At 46.8% G+C, this 22,276-nt stretch overlaps 1 protein-coding gene across 4 annotated transcripts in view; it reads right to left on the reverse strand.

Moving 5' to 3' along the window:
- The window catches only part of LOC142817997 (uncharacterized), an 88,526-nt gene that overhangs the window by 30,359 nt on the left and 35,891 nt on the right, over positions 1-22,276 (reverse strand). For all 4 annotated transcript variants that reach the window (XM_075896139.1, XM_075896137.1, XM_075896140.1 and 1 more), the window contains one exon: positions 11,631-11,751. In XM_075896139.1, coding sequence (XP_075752254.1) covers positions 11,631-11,751 — 121 coding nt within the window. The remainder of the gene's footprint in view (positions 1-11,630; positions 11,752-22,276) is intronic.

Consider the following 22,276-nt stretch of genomic DNA (forward strand, 5'->3'; position numbering starts at 1 on the left):
AAATGTTCACAAATGACGTCATCGAAGCTTCCTGCAGTCAATGGGCATCGCCGGTCATGCTAGTCAAGACTAAAAATGGCAGCTGGCGCTTCTGCGTAGACTACCGTCATTTAAACAAAGTAACACGTAAGGACGTGTATCCACTGCCGCGGATTGACAATGCTCTCGACAGCCTACATGGGTCTGCCTACTTATCATCTATCGACTTACGATCAGGATACTGGCAGATTTCTGTCGATCATCGAGATCGTGCAAAAACCACATTCATTACACCCGATGGACTTTTCCAGTTCAAGGTTATGCCATTCGGGTTGTGTAATGCACCAGCTACATTTGAAAGGACGATGGACTCTCTCCTGCGTGGATACAAATAGACCACGTGCTTGTGCTATCTCGATGACGTCATCGTATTTTCACGTTTACATGCGAAAGCCACCTTAGCCGCATAACAGCTGTTCTTGAGGTTTTCCGAAAAGCAGGTTTTCAGCTCAACTCTTCCAAATGTCGCTTTGGCCGTCGGGAAATCACTGTGCTGGGCCACCTTGTCAGTGCTCGAGGCGTGCAACCTGATCCTGACAAAATTCGAGTTGTCAAAGATTATCCCATACCACGTTCCGCAAAAGATGTAAGCAGTTTTATGGGCCTCTGTTCTTACATTCGACGTTTTTTTAAGAATTTTAATGACATTGCCCGAACACTTACAGAACTACTGAAGAAGGACATGCTTTTTTTATTGGGGTACTGACCAAGCGACTGCCATAAGGACCCTTACAACATTACTTACTTTGCCACCCATATTGGCCCGTTTCGACTCGTCAGCCCATACTGAAGTTCGTAGCGATGCCAGCGGACATCAAAATGGTGCTGTTCTCGCCCAGCGGCAACAACGACAGGATCACGTCATCGCTTATGTCTGTCGCCTTCTTTCTTCTTCAGAGAGCAAGTTTTCCATCACAGAGCATTAGTGCCTCGCACTAGTCTGGGCAGTCGGAAAATTTCGACCATACTTGTTTAGCCGCATCTTTTCGGCAATTACGGATCACCATGCCTTTGTCTGGCTGTCGTCTTTTAAAGATCCAACTGGACGACTTGGCCGTTGGGCCTTAAAACTCCAAGAATGCAGCTTTGGCGTGGCGTACAAATCCGGCCTAATGCACCAAGATGCCGACAGTCTATCCAGTCACCCTGTGGACCCACCCGTCTTTTCAGCATACGATTCTGACCCTTGTCGCTTCGCCATGTCGGCTTTCACCGACATACGCAAGGAACAGCTCAGCAATATCCACTTGCGGTCTATCATGCAAAGTCTATGTTTGCCCCACGTAGACCCGTCGCTACACTTGGTCGTGCTACGCGATGGCATTCTTTACCGACGCAACACCAGCGCTGAGGGACCATAGCTACTACTCGTAGTTCCTGTGACACTCCGTTACGCTGTTCTTGAACAGCTTTACGACGCTCCAACCGCTGGACATCTCGGGGTCACGCGCACGTACGATCGCGTGCGGCATAGATTCTTCTGGCCAGGCCTTTACCGTTCTGTGTGCCGATACGTACTTCGTGTGAGTCCTTCCAGCGCTCCAAACATTCCACCTTGCCACCAGCCGGTCCGCATCAATCAATAGACATACCCACCGTCCCCCTCTACCGCATCGGTCTTCTCTCGTTGGACCATTTCCTACTTCTCTCACTGGAAACAAGTGGATAGCCATGGCCACTGACCACGCCACAAAATACGCTATTACACCAGCGCTACCGACAAGCTGTGCCACTGACGTCGCGGACTTCTTACTTCATGACTTAATTCTCCACCATGACGCTCATTCACAGCTGCTGACCGATCGTGGCTGCTCATTTCTTTCAAAAGTAGTAAGTGACATCCTTCGCTCATGTTCGACGCCTCGTAAGCTCACTATGGCCTACCACCCGCAAACAAATGAACTTTCCGAGCGCCTAAATCAAACCTTGTCAACAATTCTCTCCATGTACGTTTCCAAAGATCCCCTTGATTGGGATTGTACTTTGCCTTATGTGACATTCGCATACAATTCGTCACGCCCCGACACTGCTGGCTTCTCTCCCTTCTACTTATTGTTCAGCCGCCATCCAGCGTTACCCTTCGAGATTCTTCTCCCATCGACTTCGCAAACGGTTACAGAGTACGCCCGGAATGCCACTGCTCGGGCTCAAGGGGCCCACCAAATCGCATGGGAACGTCTTCTTGTCTCGCAGCTCTCTCCGAAGGCCCGCTACGATAGCATCCACAGAGTAGCTTCCTACTCTCAAGGTTCATCGGTCCTCCTCTGGACACCATGCCACCACGTTGGCCTCTCTTCGAAGCTCCTATCTCGGTACTCGGGGCCTTAAGTGCCAACCACTGGCACGCGTATGCTCACGTCTACGCGTCAAAAGCGTCAAATGCGCCTCTCGGCGTCGGCTTCGGAGGGGCATACGCGAGCAGGCGCGAGGGATCAAGCCGGGCTTGATATTTCGCCTCGCGTAGGCTACGTCACCACGCGTACAGCGGCGCCAACCAACCAGAGGCCGCGATGACTCCGAATGCTGTGCCTAATGGCCGCCGCTTCGAAGGCGCAGTCGAGTGCTGAAAGCAAGCATGAAAACTACTCCAAACGTTCCTGAATGACCGCTTCGTAATCTACAACGAGAACGAAACGATGAACGACTGCGAGTGCTACCAGCGTGACGTGGTTTCGTGCTGAGTTCGAGGGACGCCGACAAATCCAGCAAATGCCGGCCGGATATATGCTAGCGCCGGTCCCGTGTGCGATCGTCGGCCGAGCGAAAAGAGCATGTCGGTGTTCTTGTGCTTTGATCTGTGACTTTCTGTGCTAAAAACGAGTGTAAACATACTTCGGAGGTACGAAGGTTTGAGCGCGAGCCCTCGCCTACCGCGGAGGCAATTCAGATCGGTGTCATCTGCATCCATCGCAGGCCTCTACCATCTAGTTCGTATGAACCAGCACATGCGAGGCGCATCGGCTGAAAAAACTCTACGGTAGTTTCCATCGCAACATAGACACCATATACGACGCCCGAAATATCGCGTAGTTCATACGGAGGAGTTTTCATCTGCACTGTGTTTTCAACATCAGTATTCATCATTGCTGAAAACGAACCTCGCACTAGCCAACACATTTCCGTGATGTGAAAACGTACGAACTTATTTAAGTGTATTCGCGAATTGTATGACGCGGAAACATTCGTTGGCTTCGGTGCTAATCGTTTTCGTGTGTTGCCAAGCTAATAACAAGCGTGCGCTGGTTGGTAGCAGTCACATGTGACTTCGTGTCGGGTACCAGCGACGCTGACACATTGAGCTGTCAGCGGTCTCATTTCCATTCACGTACAAGACAGAAACTCGAGCGTGCGTTGCTGTGGTGATCGAAAAAGAAAGTTGCATGATTAAGTGCTGGTGGTATTGCCTGCTATTTCACTTCTCGCTTCTTCTGCTTCTCTGCCATGCTCAGTAGCACATACGTTGTTTGGAGTCATTCTAACACACACATTCTTAATTTATAGTTCATTCTGATGCTTATAGCTATAGGCATACAATGGCGCTTCTCCGTCGTTTTACAGTTTACTATAACATAAAGCGCGTTCTGTTTACAGCTGGACAGATAACTGAAAACCTTGTGAGAAGCACCTGATTTGAAATCAACTGCACGATGACACGATTGTTGGAAAAGAAGATCACCCCATGTAGGCACAGAATGAATGAAGGTGCACTAGTATGGTACTGCACTTTGTATAGAAGAAATGCAAAAAGTACCTCATGTGACTTATGAGACCTTTAAGAGCTGTGCATGTAGTTATCTGTTCCTCCAGACTGTAATGAGCTGAAGATATTCGATGGTTTTGAACAATGAATATTTGTATGTGTTTCCAAGGAGTCCTTCATTTCTGTTCCGTTCTTTAGTATATGCATTAACTTGGATTATATATACGCATGCACTTAAGCATATTCAGTTTAGTTCTGTTGGAAAACTTGCCAAAACTTCTGTACGGTGCTCTGGTGCAATCCTTTGATCGGTATCTGTCCCATCAAAACGTTTGGGCATGCTTTATTGATTTATAGGGTATTTTGACAATTGATGACATGTGAAAGCCACAGTGCTTGGCTGTAATCTCAAAACCAATGTCTGTCTCATTGAGAAGTGTCAGATGCATTTTGTAGATGTTAAAGGATATTTAAACTACCAGCAAAGTGCTGAAGTCTTCAACACAGCACTGATCCGCAATCACCACCCAGCTTAGAAGTCATTTGTAGAGCTCTCTAACACGTTTAAATAAAGTTATCAAGCACCAGATTGATCTACTTGGTTTGATTCCTAATACCAGTGTGTCTAACTTTTTGGAGGCACTTGATTTATAAAAATGTCCTATTTCTTTCATTTATTACAGGGGTGCACTCAAGGGTAGTGATATTTGTTTACCTTGGCACACTTAATGTGATATTACTGTTTAAATCTTTTCATTTTGTATATATGTACGCCACTTTTGCAGTAGCCTCACAGTGAGCAGTCGTATTTGAAAATAAATAAATATACCATCCGAAAGTGTTCCACGCTGTGCTCAGTTCCAATCTGGTCACTAATATCTGTTGCATCACGATGTGTCAGGTGTGTTTGATTGCATTGGAGAACCTTTTGGCTGCCTTCCATGAAGGGTTCAGTTCCAGTATTATGACCGATATCTGTGACTTCATGAAGAGTTGGGCGTCATTTGTCGTTTTAGAGAACACTTTGACTTAAGACAACGTCCAGCAGTCTTCCATTAAGGATTAACTTTGACGGAAGACAACGTCATGCAGTCTTTCTTTAAGGATTCAGTTCCAATATTATGACCGCTATCTGTGACTTCATGAACAGTTGAGTGCCGTCTGTCGTTTTAGAGAAAACTTTGACTTAAGACAACGTCCAGAAGTCTTCCACTTAGGATTAAGTTCTGATATTATGACCGATATCTGTGACTTCATAAACAGTTCGGTGTCGTCTGTCGTTTTAGAGAATACTTTGACTAAAGACAACGTCCAGAAATCTTGCATTAAGGTTTCAGTACTAATATTATGGCCGATATCTGTGACTTCATAAACAGTTGGGTGCCGCTTGTCGTTTTAGAGAATACTTTGACTAAAGACAACGTCCAGAAGTCTTCCGTACAGGGTTCAGTTTCAATATTTATGGCCGCTATCTGGGACTTCATGAACAGTTGAGGGTCGTTTGTCATTTTAGAGAATACTTTGACTAAAGACAACGTCCAGAAGTCTTGAATTAAGGTTTCAGTTCTAATATTTTGACCGATATCTGTGACTTCATGAACAGTTGGGTGTCGTTTGTTGGGTGTCGTTGGGTGTCGTTAGAGAATACTTTGACTAAAGACAACGTCCACAAGTCTTCCATACAGGGTTCAGTTCTAATATTATGACCGCTATCTGTGACTTCATGAACAGTTGGGTGTCGTCTCTCGTTTTAGAAAATACTTTTACTAAAGACAACGTCCTCCAGAAATCTTGCATTAAGGTTTGAGTACTAATATTATGGCTGATATCTGCGACTTCATGAACAGTTGGGTGTCGTCTGTCGTTTTAGAGAATACTTTGACTAAAGACAACGTCCAGCAGTCTTCCATACAGGGTTCAGTTCCAATATTATGACAACATCTGTGACTTCATAAATAGTTGGGTGTCATTTATCATTTTAGAGAATACTTTGACTAAAGACAACACCCAGAAGTCTTCTATACAGGGCTCAGTTGCAATATTATGACTGATATCTGTCACATCATGAAGTGTCAGGCACATTTAGTTCATTAGAGCACATTTCGACAATGGAAAATGCCCGAAGGCATTCTACGCAGTATTTGGTTCCTACCTTATGGCCAATATCAGTTGTATCAATAAGAACCACGTGTGCTTTGTTGCATTAGAGGATATTTCGAACACATACATCAGCCGAAAGCCTGCTACTTTGGCCTCAATTGTAGTCTTATGACTGACTTAAATCTGTCAGATCATGAAGTTGCAGGCGTGATTATTAAGTTGACTGATATAAAATATGTTGTGTAAATACACTGAAGGTACCAGCATATGCAAGATATTTTTAGTAACTTTGGTAGTGCCGGTATAGAATCCCGGTGGTTTGCAAACCTGATCAGGAGGGCAGCCACGCCTCATTCACCGCAGAGAGGAGGGGGGGGGGGGAGAGCTCAATGTGAACTCCATATATTAACATAATAGGGAGGGGATGCTAAGTCAGACCTGGGGAGGGGCACTGGGGCAGACTTTTGCCCCCCCCCCCCCTCTTGAGGAGAACCCTGCACACGCCTATGATAGACGTACAGTATGCTAGACGCGAATGTTCTTTCGCGGGAGCGGCGCACGCACCGATATTGATTTCTGGTGCATACCGCTGTAGTTACTTTGGGCACTGAAATGTCAATTACTTCTAAAATAGTTTAAACTGTGGTGGTTGAAGCACTATCAACTTGTTAACGTGTTATCATATCCTCTAAAACATACATTCCCGCTTCAGTTGAAAACGTGTCGTTCTGTGCTGAACTTGGACAGTTCTAAGCCAAAAAATCAAGCAACATTGTGCATCGACCTTGGACGCGTGGGCGTCAACGCGGTCGACGCGTGCCAGTAGTTGCGCGCCCTTTTCCTCCACAGGCGCGACTAGACGCTTTTGACGCGTAGGCGCGTGCATACGCGTGCCAGTGGTTGGCACTTTACAAAGTTTTACGCCGGCTTACTGAGCTCACATATGAGATTGCTCTGTTGGACGGTAAGTCGTCGTCGCCCGCCACTGACATCGTCCACGTGTCCCGTCTGAAACCATACATCTCCGCATATTGCCACGAAGAAAACACACATATATATATATATATATATATATATATATATATATATATATATATATATATATTTATATATATATATATATATATATATATATATATATATATATATATATATATATGTGACGTATGAAGTGATGGTTAGGAGAAGTAGAGGTCGAGAAGGAAGAAGTGCAGAACGGAATAAACATGGCGTATGAGCCAGGCCACGTCTCCCATTCATCATAGCGTCACACAAGTCGACAGGATGAAGACCTGCCTGCCCCTTCATCAGTCACTCCTCATCGACGCAGTTCCCCAGAGGACACCCTGGCCATACATTGACTACCGAATCATCACCTAGAAGGACAACGACCAGCACCATGACAGAACCATCGGCTGACCTCGACATCCCCAAGTACACCGGATCAGCGGACGACGGACCCGTACAGGACTGGTTCAACCTATTCGAGGTCCACGCCACCGCTGCATCCTGGTCGGAACGGGAGATGATGATCAACTTCACTGACTACATCTCCGGTGAGGCATTTAAGTTTTACCTCACCCACATCTTTGAAAATGACGAGTCTTGGCAAAAGATAAAAGAAGGAATGATCACTCGTTTTAGCGACTATGACCAAGACCTACTTATTGCCAACCATCTCATGAAAACCCGACACTATCGTCAATTCCCTAAGCAATCATCGAGCATTCGAAAGCCCAACGTGAATCGACAACATCCACAAGACAAAGTCACACATGAGTTTACTTACAGAAGACCATGCGTATTTTGGGAAAAACAAAACCATCGAGCGGGGCTCCCTTCTGCACGAAAGTCGGCATTTTCGAAGTCATCGCTCCAGCACTTGACACGAGACGTTTCTCAACCACCTGATGTCCTTCACTGTTCGTCTCGCATGCATGGTCCACCACCTGGTTTTTCATCACGCGGTTCTTCAAGCACTCCTAATACTCACCACTTGCCTTATAAGGACGCCGTATTCATGGTAGATGACCTGGCACATCGGAAAAATACCTTGTCAAGCCACTGCCGTTCCGAAAGCCACTGTACTTCAGGAACGCGTAGCTCAACTCTCCCGCAAAGAAGCAAACATACGGAATCGCAACCATGTCAAGCCATGTTTGCGGCGATGTCATCCTCGGGAACTGGACCAACCCAAAGTCGAAACAGTATGGAGTCACCATTGAATGCAAGTCTCGTTGATAAAAACGAAAATGCATCTACTGCTTTCCTTGACACAAATGATGCTTGCAATGCACTCGCAAATAACGCTGGGACTACCGACAGCGTCTCCTCCTTCAACGACGATGACCAACCACAATTTTCTCAGCGCCATCACCACACCAAGAAAAGACGACGACGAACGAAAACTTCAAACCATCCACAGACAACCGCACCCAGTCGTCACAGTCAAAAGCAGCCTTCACGCATTGACAAACCTCCTGCTTTTCCGTCGCGTGGAGCTTCGGTCGCTCACAACGCCCACCTCGCGTCTCACGCGTTCACTATGGTCGGAATAGAGCGGAGAAGGCCCGAGCATACTCAGTCAAGCCCGTCACCTACAGTTCAGTTTCATGCGCCAGAAGAGCTCGCATTGTTCGTTCCACAGAAAGACAGTCATTCACAATTAAATTATGACCAAACCGATCCTTCCGCAGTGTCGCCGTCGAATTCCCAGCCACCTGAGAGCCCAACCCACACAGGAGGCTCGGAAGGATCAACTCTCAAGCACTTCCCTGTGCCAGAAACATCCATCAAAAAAGGCGTTGTAAGAGCCTCAGCAGATTTTTCTGCCAATTCTGGCGCACTATCTTCATTGCCTGACACAAATCGCGACACCCTAACAAGTATCAACTATTTGCTGGTCACGTCAACCTACAAAGAAAAGCGGGCTCGTGGTTCCAAAGGAAGTCCACCTCGTCAGACAGTGCAACATCAGCAATGCCAACAAAAGCAACAAGAGGAATCCCAACAGCTAAAACGCCCACACCAACATCGGCAACGAACAACTAAAACTACATTGCAAGGATACTTGCAGCCTGAAGAGTGTCATGATCAACATACACTAAAGAAAAGACTGATTCCGCATCTGAGCTATCCTCGCAGAAAGAAAAGCCAAGGAACTTTTCTGCACCAGCGTTCAAGATTGCGCCTTCGGTCTGAACATCTGCGTCATCACCACAGAAAACTCCCAAAAAGCCACAAAACAACCGCTTGTGCTCTGCAGGAACACAAGCAGCGCCTAATCAGCCACGATCAACAGGCGCACAAATTGCATGCACGACGTTTGTATGACCCACGACATAGAATGCGATGCCTACGAAACATTCAATCCTGCAAAGCATTCCAACCTAGTTCGTTCTTTGCAAGAATACCGGCTGTATTTCCATCTGTTTCCATGTCCAAAGCGTTTTTGTGTTATCCAGGACGCAACCACCAGCCTCGCCCACCAGAACTCCTGCATTAACCGGACTGCTGCACTTTCTCCTGAAGTCTTTGAAAGTTTACGGAACTCCCCTGGAGCATAGAACCAATTGCGAATTTTTGACATTTGTAGCTTTTTAACCTCTACTTGTTAACTTTTTCTTGTTCGTAATTCATGCCTTCTTTCGGGGGGAGGGGGAATCGTGTGACGTATGAAGTGATGGTTAGGAGAAGTAGAGGTCGAGAAGGAAGAAGTGCAGAACATAATAAACATGGCGTATGAGCCAGGCCACGTCTCCCATTCATCATAGCGTCACATATATATATATATATATATATGTTGTCACGATCAAAACAAGACCTGCAGCCAGGAGTTCACTTGAACCAGAGCAATGAAGATGTTTTCTTCTTCTTCGCGCCCAAAAACACGTATGAGCCACAGTGGCTCGTTCATCAACGGTGGCAATATGATGCAACTCTCCTTTAAGCGCCGAGACGGCGCTACCGGCGGCTTAGGGTTATATGTTACACGACGTCGGCAACGAGAGAGCATCAGGTAGACGACGAAGACGATGAATGCGATGACGCTCGTGTTTTTGTTGCTGTTGTGCCTCCATCTTGGCCGCAGCTGCCTCTGACTCTCCCTGTATATTTTGTAAATATATTTATTGCGTTCATTCTCTCACCCCTGTGACAATATTATCACTAGATGGCATTAGTGGTTTTTATATAGTTGACGAATATTTATTTATTTATTTATTCAATCATTTATTTATTTACAACACAATGTTGTGGGAGACCAGGAGAAAAATGCTGATACAATCAGTTAGAGGGTGTCCAGGGCACCTACATGTTCTACAGTCTAAAACGTGGTAACGAACGAGGACAAAAAGAAGAAAAAAGAACAGAAAAACGAAATGTACGCATACTATACTGTAGATGAATATCCTCCAAGCAAAAAAATTATGTACACCTAATATATTGTAGAAAACTATCCTCATGAAAAAGAGACAGAGAGAGTATAGATGATAGGAATAGAGAGTATAGATGGCACTGAAGAAATGCGCAGCATATCGACAAAGTCAGTCATGGTGAGTGGGGCGAAGCATCTGTCTGTCTGATGCGTGCTCTATAGTAATAGGAGCGGGTGGGCAGACAGGCATACAGACCGACAGAGAAACAGGTTAATGGACGGACAGACGGACGGACAGACAGACAGGGAGGGAGGGAGGAGAGGGAGAGAGGGAGGGAGGGAGACAGGCAGGGAGACAGATGGACGGACGCATAGACAGAAGAACCGACAGACAGCAGATGGCCGGACAGACAAACGCTTCGCCTCACTTATCATTCGCTCCCTGGATATGCTGTCAATTTTTTTCATCTTTAATGAACGTATTAAGCACCTATGTTTTGCTCAGAGCACGTCAATAATTTATGCCCTCTACCCTTCTCTCTAATTTGCGTACCTTAATTTATAGCCATTTGAGCTAGTGAATCGAATCTTGGTGAGTCCCATATAAAACTACAATAGCCCTTTAGAACATATCCGAAAATGGGCATGCACTTCGTATCATAACGCACAGTACTTATCGCGCTCATCAGACCCCACTATTATATTATAACAATATATTTATATTTAAAATACGGTCATCTTTAACTGAGCCGCATTTGGACTGCATCGTACGTAATCCTAGTCTGGTTCATATTAAAGGAAATAAATATATAAACTTCTGTAATCACAGTTGTCCCTTCTTCGAAATAATAGTCTACTGCCTAAGTAGGGCAAAGCTTTCAAACACCGAATGAAAAGCTTGCCTCCCATCAAAGTGTGGAATACCCAGGGTGCTTATGGTATCCAAATAATGACAATACTCTGCCATTGAAGGACAGAACATTGCCCTTCATCACTACGCTTACAAACATGCAGCTTGAATCATTATTTTTGTGAACGACACCGTTTCTGTTTCGCCGCTTTCGCAGTACATTTCATTGAGCGCTTGTTTAGGTTTACTTCATTTATTTTATAGCGTTTATTGGATAGCCTTTACGAGACTCTCTTAGCCAGTGTTTATTATAAACACATTTTAATTAGTACTGTAGTATCAGATCTTCTTATTGTCGTTGCTTTCTATGTTACCACTGCCATTGTTTTGTATGCATTGTACACACATATTTCGCGATTTTCTTCTTATTACTTTTTTTAATGTAGTTTATAACTAGAAGTTACATAGCACTGTTTCCATTAAAGGTTATTTTTCTCTATTTAGCTGCCTGCATGAAACCCCCCACTACTCACACAAAAGTTCACCAGACTGAAACTGAAACTTACAAAGGTAGGCTGCACGTCATCATGAATGAAGCATCTGTGGTCTTTCCAGGCAGACAGTCCTTCCACGAAACATATTGGCCGTGGTGCCGATATCGATAACAGAATCAGGAAGTCTACAACCCTAGTCAATATTGAAAAAGATAAATTGTTTAGATCAGTATTAGATGTCGACGTTCCATGAAAGCAATAATAACAACGTATCTGCGTTTTCCAAAAATAGGCTGATTGATATGTAGCGTTTAACGTCCCAAAACCACCATATGATCATGAGAGACGCCGTAGTAGAGGGCTCCGCAAAATTTGACCACCTGGGGTTCTTTAACGTGTACCCAAATCTGAGCACACGGGCCTACAACATTTCCGCCTCTATCGGAAATGCAGCCGCCGCAGCCGGGATGCAAACCCGCGACCTGCGCTTCAGCAGCCGAGTAGCTTAACCACTAGACCACCGTGGAGGGGCTTCCAAAAATAAGCTTTCATTTACTGAAGGTTGCCTTGAGTCGATATAAAGTTTAGTAACAGCAATGCTGTAGGGTTGGGTATTAGGCTAACGTTTTCAAATATATGCGTTATTATCTATGTTCTTACTCGGAAAACTAGTAATAGTAAATAAACAAGCATCCACAAGATCTGTCGTCGGTATTCGAGTGCAACGATGTGGTCGAATCCGAATTGACTTCATATATGCGACCACTCTCATTCCAAAGTGGTGGTTACATATAGTCTACAATACCAGATGTAACTACCAGTGCATGCGCAAACTGAGCAAGCTAGTATACTTCTTATATTTTTCACACATAGTCAGTCAGCAGTACAGCCGAGGTTTTTTTTTTTCATCTATTACAACGAATTTATATGCCTCACTGCATTAACTATATGATTCAAACAGTAAGCATCAATAGGGAAGTTGAAATTTCTTCTAAACAAGAAAAGACCCAGGTCTCTTAGTAACTGCTCTAACGTAGATGTAAGTGATGAAATGGCAAAGTGAAGTAGAAGTTGCCATTACATCTAAACAACAAAAGACCCATGTCTCTTAGTAACTGTTTTAATGTAGATGGAAATGATGAGATGCAAAAGTGAAGTCTAGACCCAAAAATATGATTGTTGCTCAATACATTCCAGCGTCCATGGCAATTCAGCTGCTTTCGTGCATTATTGTGGATTTTAAGGATCCGTGCATTTATATTCAATTATTTAATCCTAATAGACTATTCATAAACGGGCAGTGTTTAAGGCCTGCGGTATTATGTAAAAAAACGCGTACCGAAAAAATATGTTAAAAGCTGCATCGAAAAAATGCACGGCCAACACATGTGGCACTTAGAAGTATGTTCTACATATGCTATAGTTGCGTCTATTTTTTCTATATATGGAGCACGCGATTGATACTGATACACTTTTAAGCCAACTTGTGCACATATTTATTTGTTTATGGTATATTTAGCTGTCGTGTGATCAGTGTTCTTGCTAATCATAGGTACTGGAGAATCCGTGCTGCACGCATTCAGTCACCGACTGACCCGCTCCAATTTCATTTCTCAATTCCATGCATGGTTGGTGACTAATTTTTGAAAACACGCAATTTCATAGACTTTCGAGACGGAACTCCGCGTACAATGTCATGAGTTGTTTGCTGTAGAAAGCAAGTCACCATGGGTTATTGTTTATACTGTTGACATGTCTTTGGGAGTCTGTACAAGTGCTGAGAACTAATGGTTACCACTGGGCCAGACATCGGCTCAATCACTTTTTGTGTACGCACTCTTCGGTTACCGGCTACCGAATAACCACGTGCGTTTAATGTGTGTACTGATGTCTACTTACAGCCAACACATCTACTGCCTCCTTAAATGCACGGTGAAGCGGATCATAAGCTCGCGCTGTTACGTGCTCACGCAGTTACGTGCTGTGCCAAATTTCCGTGTCGGCCAACTCCTGGAAGTCTATGATGACGTTTGTGGCCAACGATCCCGCACACCATTTGCGTTGGCTGCCCCCACACTGGTGAGCGCCCTTTCGAGTGAACCTGCACTTGCCGGGAGTCCGATTGAAGCGCCACAACCCGCTCAGAGCCATCGCGGAAGAGGTTGCGGCGCGAATGTATAGGTACCTATCCGGAAAGACGCAAGCGTTCACTGATAGGTCCGTCCTGCAGGAAGACTCTGCTGCGGCCGCCTGCATATCTGTCACACCTGTCCCGTTATTAGGGAGGCGATCGCCGGGCTAATTCCAAGGGTCGAAGTATCGGCCCCCCGAACCGCACCACGAAAGCGTGGACAATTTAGAAGTGGTCCTTTTTGGCGCGCCAGCGGACGCCGGCTGTGGTCCAAAGAACAAGTCAGAGCCGAGAGTTGATAAACAAACAAAATTATATTCTCATTAACGGCAGATCAAAAACAATACACACGTATGCACACTCCACAATAGTTACATACAATACGTCACCAAACAGACAACGTACTACACAGTACAATCAGCCACAAGTTGAAACAACGGACACGGACAACAATACGCACTACAATGCAGTCGCATGCATTGAACAACCAAGACACTTAAAGACTAAAGAGACAGAAAACCTATTCAGTCCAAAGTTTTTGGAACCAAAGTCGAGATGATACTCTTCCGAGAATCACTCACTCAAAGTCCAGCGTTGTTGTCGTTCCGCAGCCCTCGAAGTTTCTCTTCCAGGAAACCTCCCGTCTTCAATTGGCCACTCTTCAAACTTCAACTTCTTCGCCGGAACACGTCGGCTTCACATCCGCAGCTGTTGCCACGGGTCTTCGCTCGATAGCGGTAAACACACGCTCTTGCCTGTAGCTCGAGCCGTCCCTACGGACCAAAAACTTCGCCGACTACACGGCGGACTCTCTACGCACTCTGGCGCTCACTTCCGTCTCTTCCTGTTCTGTCACTACGGGCAGAACCTTCGCCGACTACACGGCGGAATTCCTACGCGCTCCGGCGCTAACGTTCCGTCTTCTCCTGATTTCTCGTCTCGGCTGCTCGGTTAAATACCTTGCGCGCGACTTTCCAGATGTTTCTCGTCATTTCGTCGGCGCGATACGCAGCGAAGGCTGGGGAGAGGCACGAGACGATTCGACTGCCCTCTCCGGAGGATGATTCACTCGGTCTGACCCCGCCTCCTTCGTTCTAGAAAAATCGCGGTCTTGCTGGGCCGCCGATGTGGGGTGAGGAGGATCGTCTGCGAAGCCGTGCTTCTGCGGGGAGAGCGCGCGCCCGGGAGCCCTGGATGTTGGCTTTGTCTTTTTTTTTCTTTTTACCTCGCGGCGTTTCTGCCGCCCGTTGTCGCAAGGATTTGGCGGCGCGCTCTTGTTTAGCGCTCGTTCTGTGACACTGCCCCCCACTTTAAGAATATTATCTCATAATATTCAAAACCACACAAACGAGCGCGAACAGTCACCACACACTCTCACAGACTGTAACACAATCCGTCGCTCGTGACACGTCACATTCACAATATATCACGCAATACAATCTTACATTGTAGTTCAATTCCACAACACATGAAATATAACCACAGGCACATGAGTACAACACTCTACCACAAATTCCCAACTATACAAATGTACAAAGTTCATTCATTGCAACATTTGTACAATACATCACATCACATCACCGACACTTGTGACACAGGATAACACAACATTAACACATCATATGTCACTCAGCATTGCCCAACACATTCTGATTTGACTTCTCCACTTATCCTGAGTACTTCGAGCAGCGCTTGCGCCCCTTTTTGCGGTGCTCGCTCGATCTCTTCTTGTGTTTCCACGTTCTTTTTCGGCGAGCCCTTTCCAACGACGATATCTGAGGCGTCGTCTCAGCCATCGTTGTCTCTTCCGACACCGTTAACGCGTCATTACATTCGACGGGTCCTGTCTGTTTATTTACCCGCTTGATCATGCCTCTACATTTTGCCCGGCTGGCCAACTCCGTCTCCTTTACACTGTCAGTCGGTTGAGGTCGTGCCGACGTACGTCCAGTTGCTCGGCCTGTGAACTTATTCGACACGATCGTGTTCTCCTTTGCTGTCTCTTGCGCCGCAGCTTCACCTTGGGCTCTAGTGAGACCCGTCACGGGATGCTCCTCCACTCTATCTCGCGGCCGCTGTTCTGGCGAGGGCTCTATCTTCGGGTCTTCTCCCAAACATTCCGGATCACTTGGCCCTCGCGCCCCGTCGATGTTTCCGATGACAAGGTCATACAGGGGGGTCGTCATGCATAACGCAGTAACCTTCCCGCTGAAGTACGGGGTTTCAACCTCAATTTCTGCTTCGGGAAGCATCCGGACCGTACGGTCAATTAGGCAAACCGGTTTCGTTCTGCCTGTCAACTCTCTTTCCCGTACCAAATTTCTCCGCACGATAACAGTGGAGCTGCCGGTATCTCTTAACACCGTAATCTTTTTGTCCGCAACTTTTCCAGGCAGCGTTGGCATTCCTTTCGTAACACCGGTTGGCTGTTTTGACATTACAGCACCAACAATAGGAATTTTCTCCCCATTTTTCAATTCTACGAATCCATCAGTGACGGCATTATTATCAGATTTCGGTGCCGCTTGCACACAAGATACCTGGTGAGTTTGACTCACTCCGTTCCGACAAGCGTCTGCTTTGTGCCCAGTCTGACCACACTTGAAACATTTTACTGCCGTAGGGCTCGTAAAGATCGTTCGACAGTTTTTCGCGCGATGACCCACTCGGTTGCACAGAAAACATCGCGGAATGCTCTCTGGTGCACGCTTCTTTTCTTCGGGAGCCAATTTCTTCGAATCATCGGGACAATCCTTCTTGACCTTGGCCAAATTAGTTCCACCTTGCGCTTCCAAGAATTGATCAGCCAATTCAAGCATGTCTTCAAGTGAGTCAGCCTTCCTCTCTTTTAAGTACAATGACAGGCTTGGGTGGCAACTAGTAAGAAATTGTTCTCTAATTAGCAGCTCTCTAAGCTCATCGTACTCCTGCGCTGTCCCTGAAAGTTCAATCCATCTGTCGAAATAATGGCAAAGTCGGCCGGCATACTGCGTAGCCGTCTCCCCATCAGCTGGCTTTCCTGTCCTAAATCTGTCCCGGAATCCTTCCACAGTGAATCTAAATCGCTTCAACAAAGCAGCTTTCACCTTTGCGTAGTTGGCTGCATCGGTCGGCGTCAGCCTGCCGTACACACTGAGCGCTTCACCACTCAAGCAAGTACTCAAAGCAGTTGCCCATTGCTGTTCCGGCCAATTCTGGCTCCTCGCAATCGTCTCAAATCTGTGGAGGTACGCGTCTAGGTCGTCCTTCCTTTCATCAAACGCTACGAGCAGCTTGCTTGGGTTCAAGCGGAAGCCGTGATCTTCCCGTTCGCTGCTTTCAACTCTAACTTGGACGGCAGTTTCGCTTCGCTGTTGTAAACGGAGCCGCTCGAGTTCCATCTCGTGCTGCCGCTGCCGTTCCCTTTCAGCCATCTCCGCATCTCTTTCTTCTCTCGCCCTTTCGGCTGCCAACTTTTCTCTCTCCAGCTCCAACTTCAATTGCTGCTCTCTTTCTTCTTTCAGCTGTCGCTCCTTTGCCTCCCTTTCTTCTTTCGCCCTTTCAGCTGCCAACCTCTCTCTTTCCACCGCCTCTTTCTCCTTCTGGCTTACCCACTTCCGTAGTTCGGCGCCAGAAAGACCCATCTTCTCACCAAGGGCGACTAACTTTTCGAGATCCATTGTGTCTCGCAACTCGCAAATAAAACCTTGCCACGTGCAAAAAGTATCTGCCTAAATCAGTCTATCGGAACACTCCCCTGCTCTCGTTAACGAGAACACTGAACAACACACAAAATCGTTCCGATAGCACTATCAACAACTCGAGGCTCTTTCTCACTACTTTGGACACACTGTGCACCAAAAGGTCCTGTATCGCGGACGCCAGATTAATTGTCACACCTGTCCCGTTATTAGGGAGGCGATCGCCGGGCTAATTCCAAGGGTCGAAGTATCGGCCCCCCGAACCGCACCACGAAAGCGTGGACAATTTAGAAGTGGTCCTTTTTGGCGCGCCAGCGGACGCCGGCTGTGGTCCAAAGAACAAGTCAGAGCCGAGAGTTGATAAACAAACAAAATTATATTCTCATTAACGGCAGATCAAAAACAATACACACGTATGCACACTCCACAATAGTTACATACAATACGTCACCAAACAGACAACGTACTACACAGTACAATCAGCCACAAGTTGAAACAACGGACACGGACTACAATGCAGTCGCATGCATTGAACAACCAAGACACTTAAAGACTAAAGAGACAGAAAACCTATTCAGTCAAAAGTTTTTGGAACCAAAGTCGAGATGATACTCTTCCGAGAATCACTCAAAGTCCAGCGTTGTTGTCGTTCCGCAGCCCTCGAAGTTTCTCTTACAGGAAACCTCCCGTCTTCAATTGGCCACTCTTCAAACTTAACTTCTTCGCCGGAACACGTCGGCTTCACACCCGCAGCTGTTGCCACGGGTCTTCGCTCGATAGCGGTGAACACACGCTCTTGCCTGTAGCTCGAGCCGTCCCTACGGACCAAAAACTTCGCCGACTACACGGCGGACTCTCTACGCACTCTGGCGCTCACTTCCGTCTCCTCCTGTTCTGTCACTACGGGCAGAACCTTCGCCGACTACACGGCGGAATTCCTACGCGCTCCGGCGCTAACGTTCCGTCTTCTCCTGATTTCTCGTCTCGGCTGCTCGGTTAAATACCTTGCGCGCGACTTTCCAGATGTTTCTCGTCATTTCGTCGGCGCGATACGCAGCGAAGGCTGGGGAGAGGCACGAGACGGTTCGACTGCCCTCTCCGGAGGATGATTCACTCGGTCTGACCCCGCCTCCTTCGTTCTAGAAAAATCGCGGTCTTGCTGGGCCGCCGATGTGGGGTGAGGAGGACCGTCTGCGAAGCCGTGCTTCTGCGGGGAGAGCGCGCGCCCGGGAGCCCTGGATGTTGGCTTTCTCTTTTTTTTTTCTTTTTACCTCGCGGTGTTTCTGCCGCCCGTTGTCGCAAGGATTTGGCGGCGCGCTCTTGTTTAGCGCTCGTTCTGTGACAATATCCCCTCAGCTTGGCACGGAGCGTCAGTGCCGCTAGCGATATTGTGCCTCCTCGACAACAACTGTGCAAGTCAGGCTTTTGTAGGCTACCGACCTCCTACGCGAGTCGCCAGCCGTCAAGAGCACAGCAGTATTCTGCTACTCAAGACCGGCCCTGAGTCAGCTCTCGAGGAAGGAACATGGCCGGCTTCTGGCTTAGCGCGCTGCACGCCGCCCACTGGGCCTTCAAGACTGCTGCTGTGATCTTGTGCTTCAGCGGTTCCCATAAAACGTCGGCATAGCGGGGAACGAGGCTGGAGACCAACTTGCCAAACAAGCAAACTCCGCCGAGACCCCGCTAACAGACTACGCAAGCTCTTCCAACTTGTCACGCAACCACCGTCGCCGGGAGCTAACGCGCGACCATCCTGACGCCCGGGTTGCCGCCGGATGCCCCCCTCTTCTCATGCCAGCGACTGCTTTCTCCCGCCGCGACCGACGGCTCTTTCTAGCCCTGAGGACCGGCCAGAGGAATGAAGGCATCGTCTGCGCGGCGCGAGCTCTCCGAACTGCGCTGACTGCGGCGTCGTGGCAACGCTGTCCCACCTCCAGGGCGAGTGTCCTGCTCTCGGTGAAACGCGCAAGCGGCTCGTGAAGAGGTACCGTGTCGTCGGACTGCCATGTGCGACCCTGTAGGACCTCCTACACCCCACCGGCTACGAGGGCTATCGCCACTCTGCCCTTGCGACTTTACTGGACTTTCTTGAGGAACCAGCTTGACCGAGTTACTTTGATAAGCTGCTCGCCACGGTGAAGCGCGTCCTTCTCGCATCATGCTAGTTTCTTTTTTCTCCTCCGTGATTTCATCCCCCCTTTATTTTCAACCTAATTTCTTTTCTTCACTCTATCTGTCTCTTCATTTCCAGTTCCCCCATGAGTGTATCGGTTGATGTGTCCTCACATGAGAGACAGTTATAAAGCACTCCACACTCCATTTTCTTCTCTTTTCGATTTTTTTTTGCTGAAAAAATAACCCTTCCCCAGCCAGACTTCTTTGTCCATCCGGCTGGTTACCCATGCTTTCGTCCATCCGTCCATTCATGATTGCATCCTTCCGTTCACCCACGAGTCCGTCTGGACGCACGAACGAATGGACACACGGACGGACGCTTCGCCCCATTCATTATCATACACTCCGTGAATATCCTGTGATGTTTTTCTTGTCCTCAGGTTTTAGGGCTGTTTTTAAGTGAATAATACCAGTGCAGCGTTTTTTCTGTTTATTCAACGGCTTCATGCATAAAGCACAGTTAAATAATTATTAAAAAAATTATTCGCAGGTGATACACGTAACGCGTTTCATGTGTAGCGCATTCTTAAGACACCTTTTTTTGCGCACGTGGGTATGAAGTATACCTGGTGTTTCTCCTTCCGAGAGCAAAGCTACGTGCAGAATGCTTCACTTGTACGCGAGAAAGGTTGTCAAAGACATGACATAGTATTTCACACCCACCACAGACTCTCACAACACCAGTAGAAGCGAGCACGACACTCAGGAATAGCAAAACGCAGGGTAACGTCATGCAACCATCGGAAAAGCCTCAGGAATCAAGCAGATGTTGGTTGAAGTAGATTCGAAGCACAGCTAACGGCCACTGACAAGCTCCCGCTTTGCAACGATATCGAGGCGGGAGTGTCAACAGCTAGTGGAAGCGCAGTGCCCTACCCACTTTATTTCTGACAGCGGCCCCTGCGAACCATCCGACGGGGGGTACACAGTATTGCTTGTTTGTTTTGTCGCCTAGAAGATCTTGGCTCATAATCACAAATGGAATTCGCCACACTGTACATTGCGCTGCGCGGCCAGCGTGAGCCTTCTTTGCCATCTTCATCATCCGATAGCACCTGAGCACCTGCGACCAGCTAATTAGCCATTTGGCTGGGTGGTGTGCCTGGCTAGTTGAGCTAGGACCTGTTATTGCAAAGGTAATTAGGCCAAGTCATGAAAAAATTGAGGTAATTGATCTTTTTCACGACAAGTACAGCGCCCTTAGCGGTCAACGCGACAGCGTGTGAGCTTTTAGCACCCATTGCCTCCAAGATGGTGCGCCGACAGGTTTCGCAGGCAACAATTCGGGGTGCGCCGTTAAAGCGTTTTTGGTGCTCATGCGCAGACGGCGTCCGTGAAAAAGGTCCATTAAGCCACATCTTAAGACCATGGTAATCAGAGCCATAACTTTGCTAATCAAAGCGTGCTAGTGGAAGGACTAACAAAAACATGCTAAATAACGCATCATGAGCACGCCAAGTAAAGCCGTTTTAACTGGACCTCACTAATATTCCGGCAATGTTATGAAGTGTGTGTTACGTGTAGGTCTACGTGAGGTTATCGAAATATATTTAGTGAGGTCAATGTTTACTTAGTCATGTAGTAGCTGATGCATGAGTTTAATCTACTTAGTTGGGCTCTATTTTCAATGCTAAGGCCCGCCTTTTTTAGTAATGCAGTCGGAGAGTCTGAAGCTTTATATTTGTTAAATACAAACCAAAGTGCCTTTCTCAGGATTCTTTCAAGTTTACCCCAAGTTAAGGGGGCAATCATGAGACCCCCCCGACGTAGGCAGTTAGACGCGCGCGCGCGCGCACACACGCACACGCGCACACACACACACACACACACACACACACACACACACACACACACACACACACACACACACACACACACATACATACATACATGCAAGCACGCATGCATAGACACTCAAAGTGCCTCCAGTACGCAATAAAATGCTTCGCATTTAGTATGAAAATCATGTGTGACCAATTCAGCTCATTTCGCTGTCAATTTTATTTACATCTTTTTTGCAGTGGAGCTGTATCGAGCTGTTTCTGACAAAAAAATGATTGCCTTTATAAACATCAAAAACTGAATGGGGAACATGTATCATAGACATATTGACATGCAATAGTTATTCTTGTTTACTCGATGTTAACGATTTTCAAACTTCAATTTTTAACCTACAAATTAAAATGCAGTGTTCACTGTATCATTTCGAAAAAGCTCATTAAATGCTTCATGTGGTGTAAAGTACTTCTGATCACTATTGTCATCTTAGTAGAGATACAGTGGTTAAGTGGGTAGGCTAACTGCTTCCTTTTATGAGTTTCAGAGATGTGGCTTTTTTTTACGTGCAACCAACATTTTCTTTACTGTATACTGCTGTGTCCAATACCTTTCGATCTTAGCACAAAAGCAATTGTGCCTCATGCGAAGTTTTCATTATTTTATTTCTTCATACATACCTATGTATTGTCACGGCAATTCCTGTTCTTACCGTCAGCGATGTATGTATGTCGTCCATCGCATTGTGAGTGCCATTATTGTGCTGCTTCCAGGTGGACATACGTGTACTCATAAAGTGCTACTTACAGCTTGCGGTACGTATTGAACCTCATGCTACAACATAGAAAACAATCACCTCTAAGCCGACCTAGGTTTGGTGATAAAGCTACATATTTAAACACTTGCCACGACTTTTCCATTCGAAAAATGCTCACTCAACAGGCGGGAGACCTCAT

This window comes from Rhipicephalus microplus, chromosome 5 (assembly GCF_043290135.1).
Source record: "Rhipicephalus microplus isolate Deutch F79 chromosome 5, USDA_Rmic, whole genome shotgun sequence".
Lineage (NCBI taxonomy): Eukaryota > Metazoa > Arthropoda > Arachnida > Ixodida > Ixodidae > Rhipicephalus > Rhipicephalus microplus.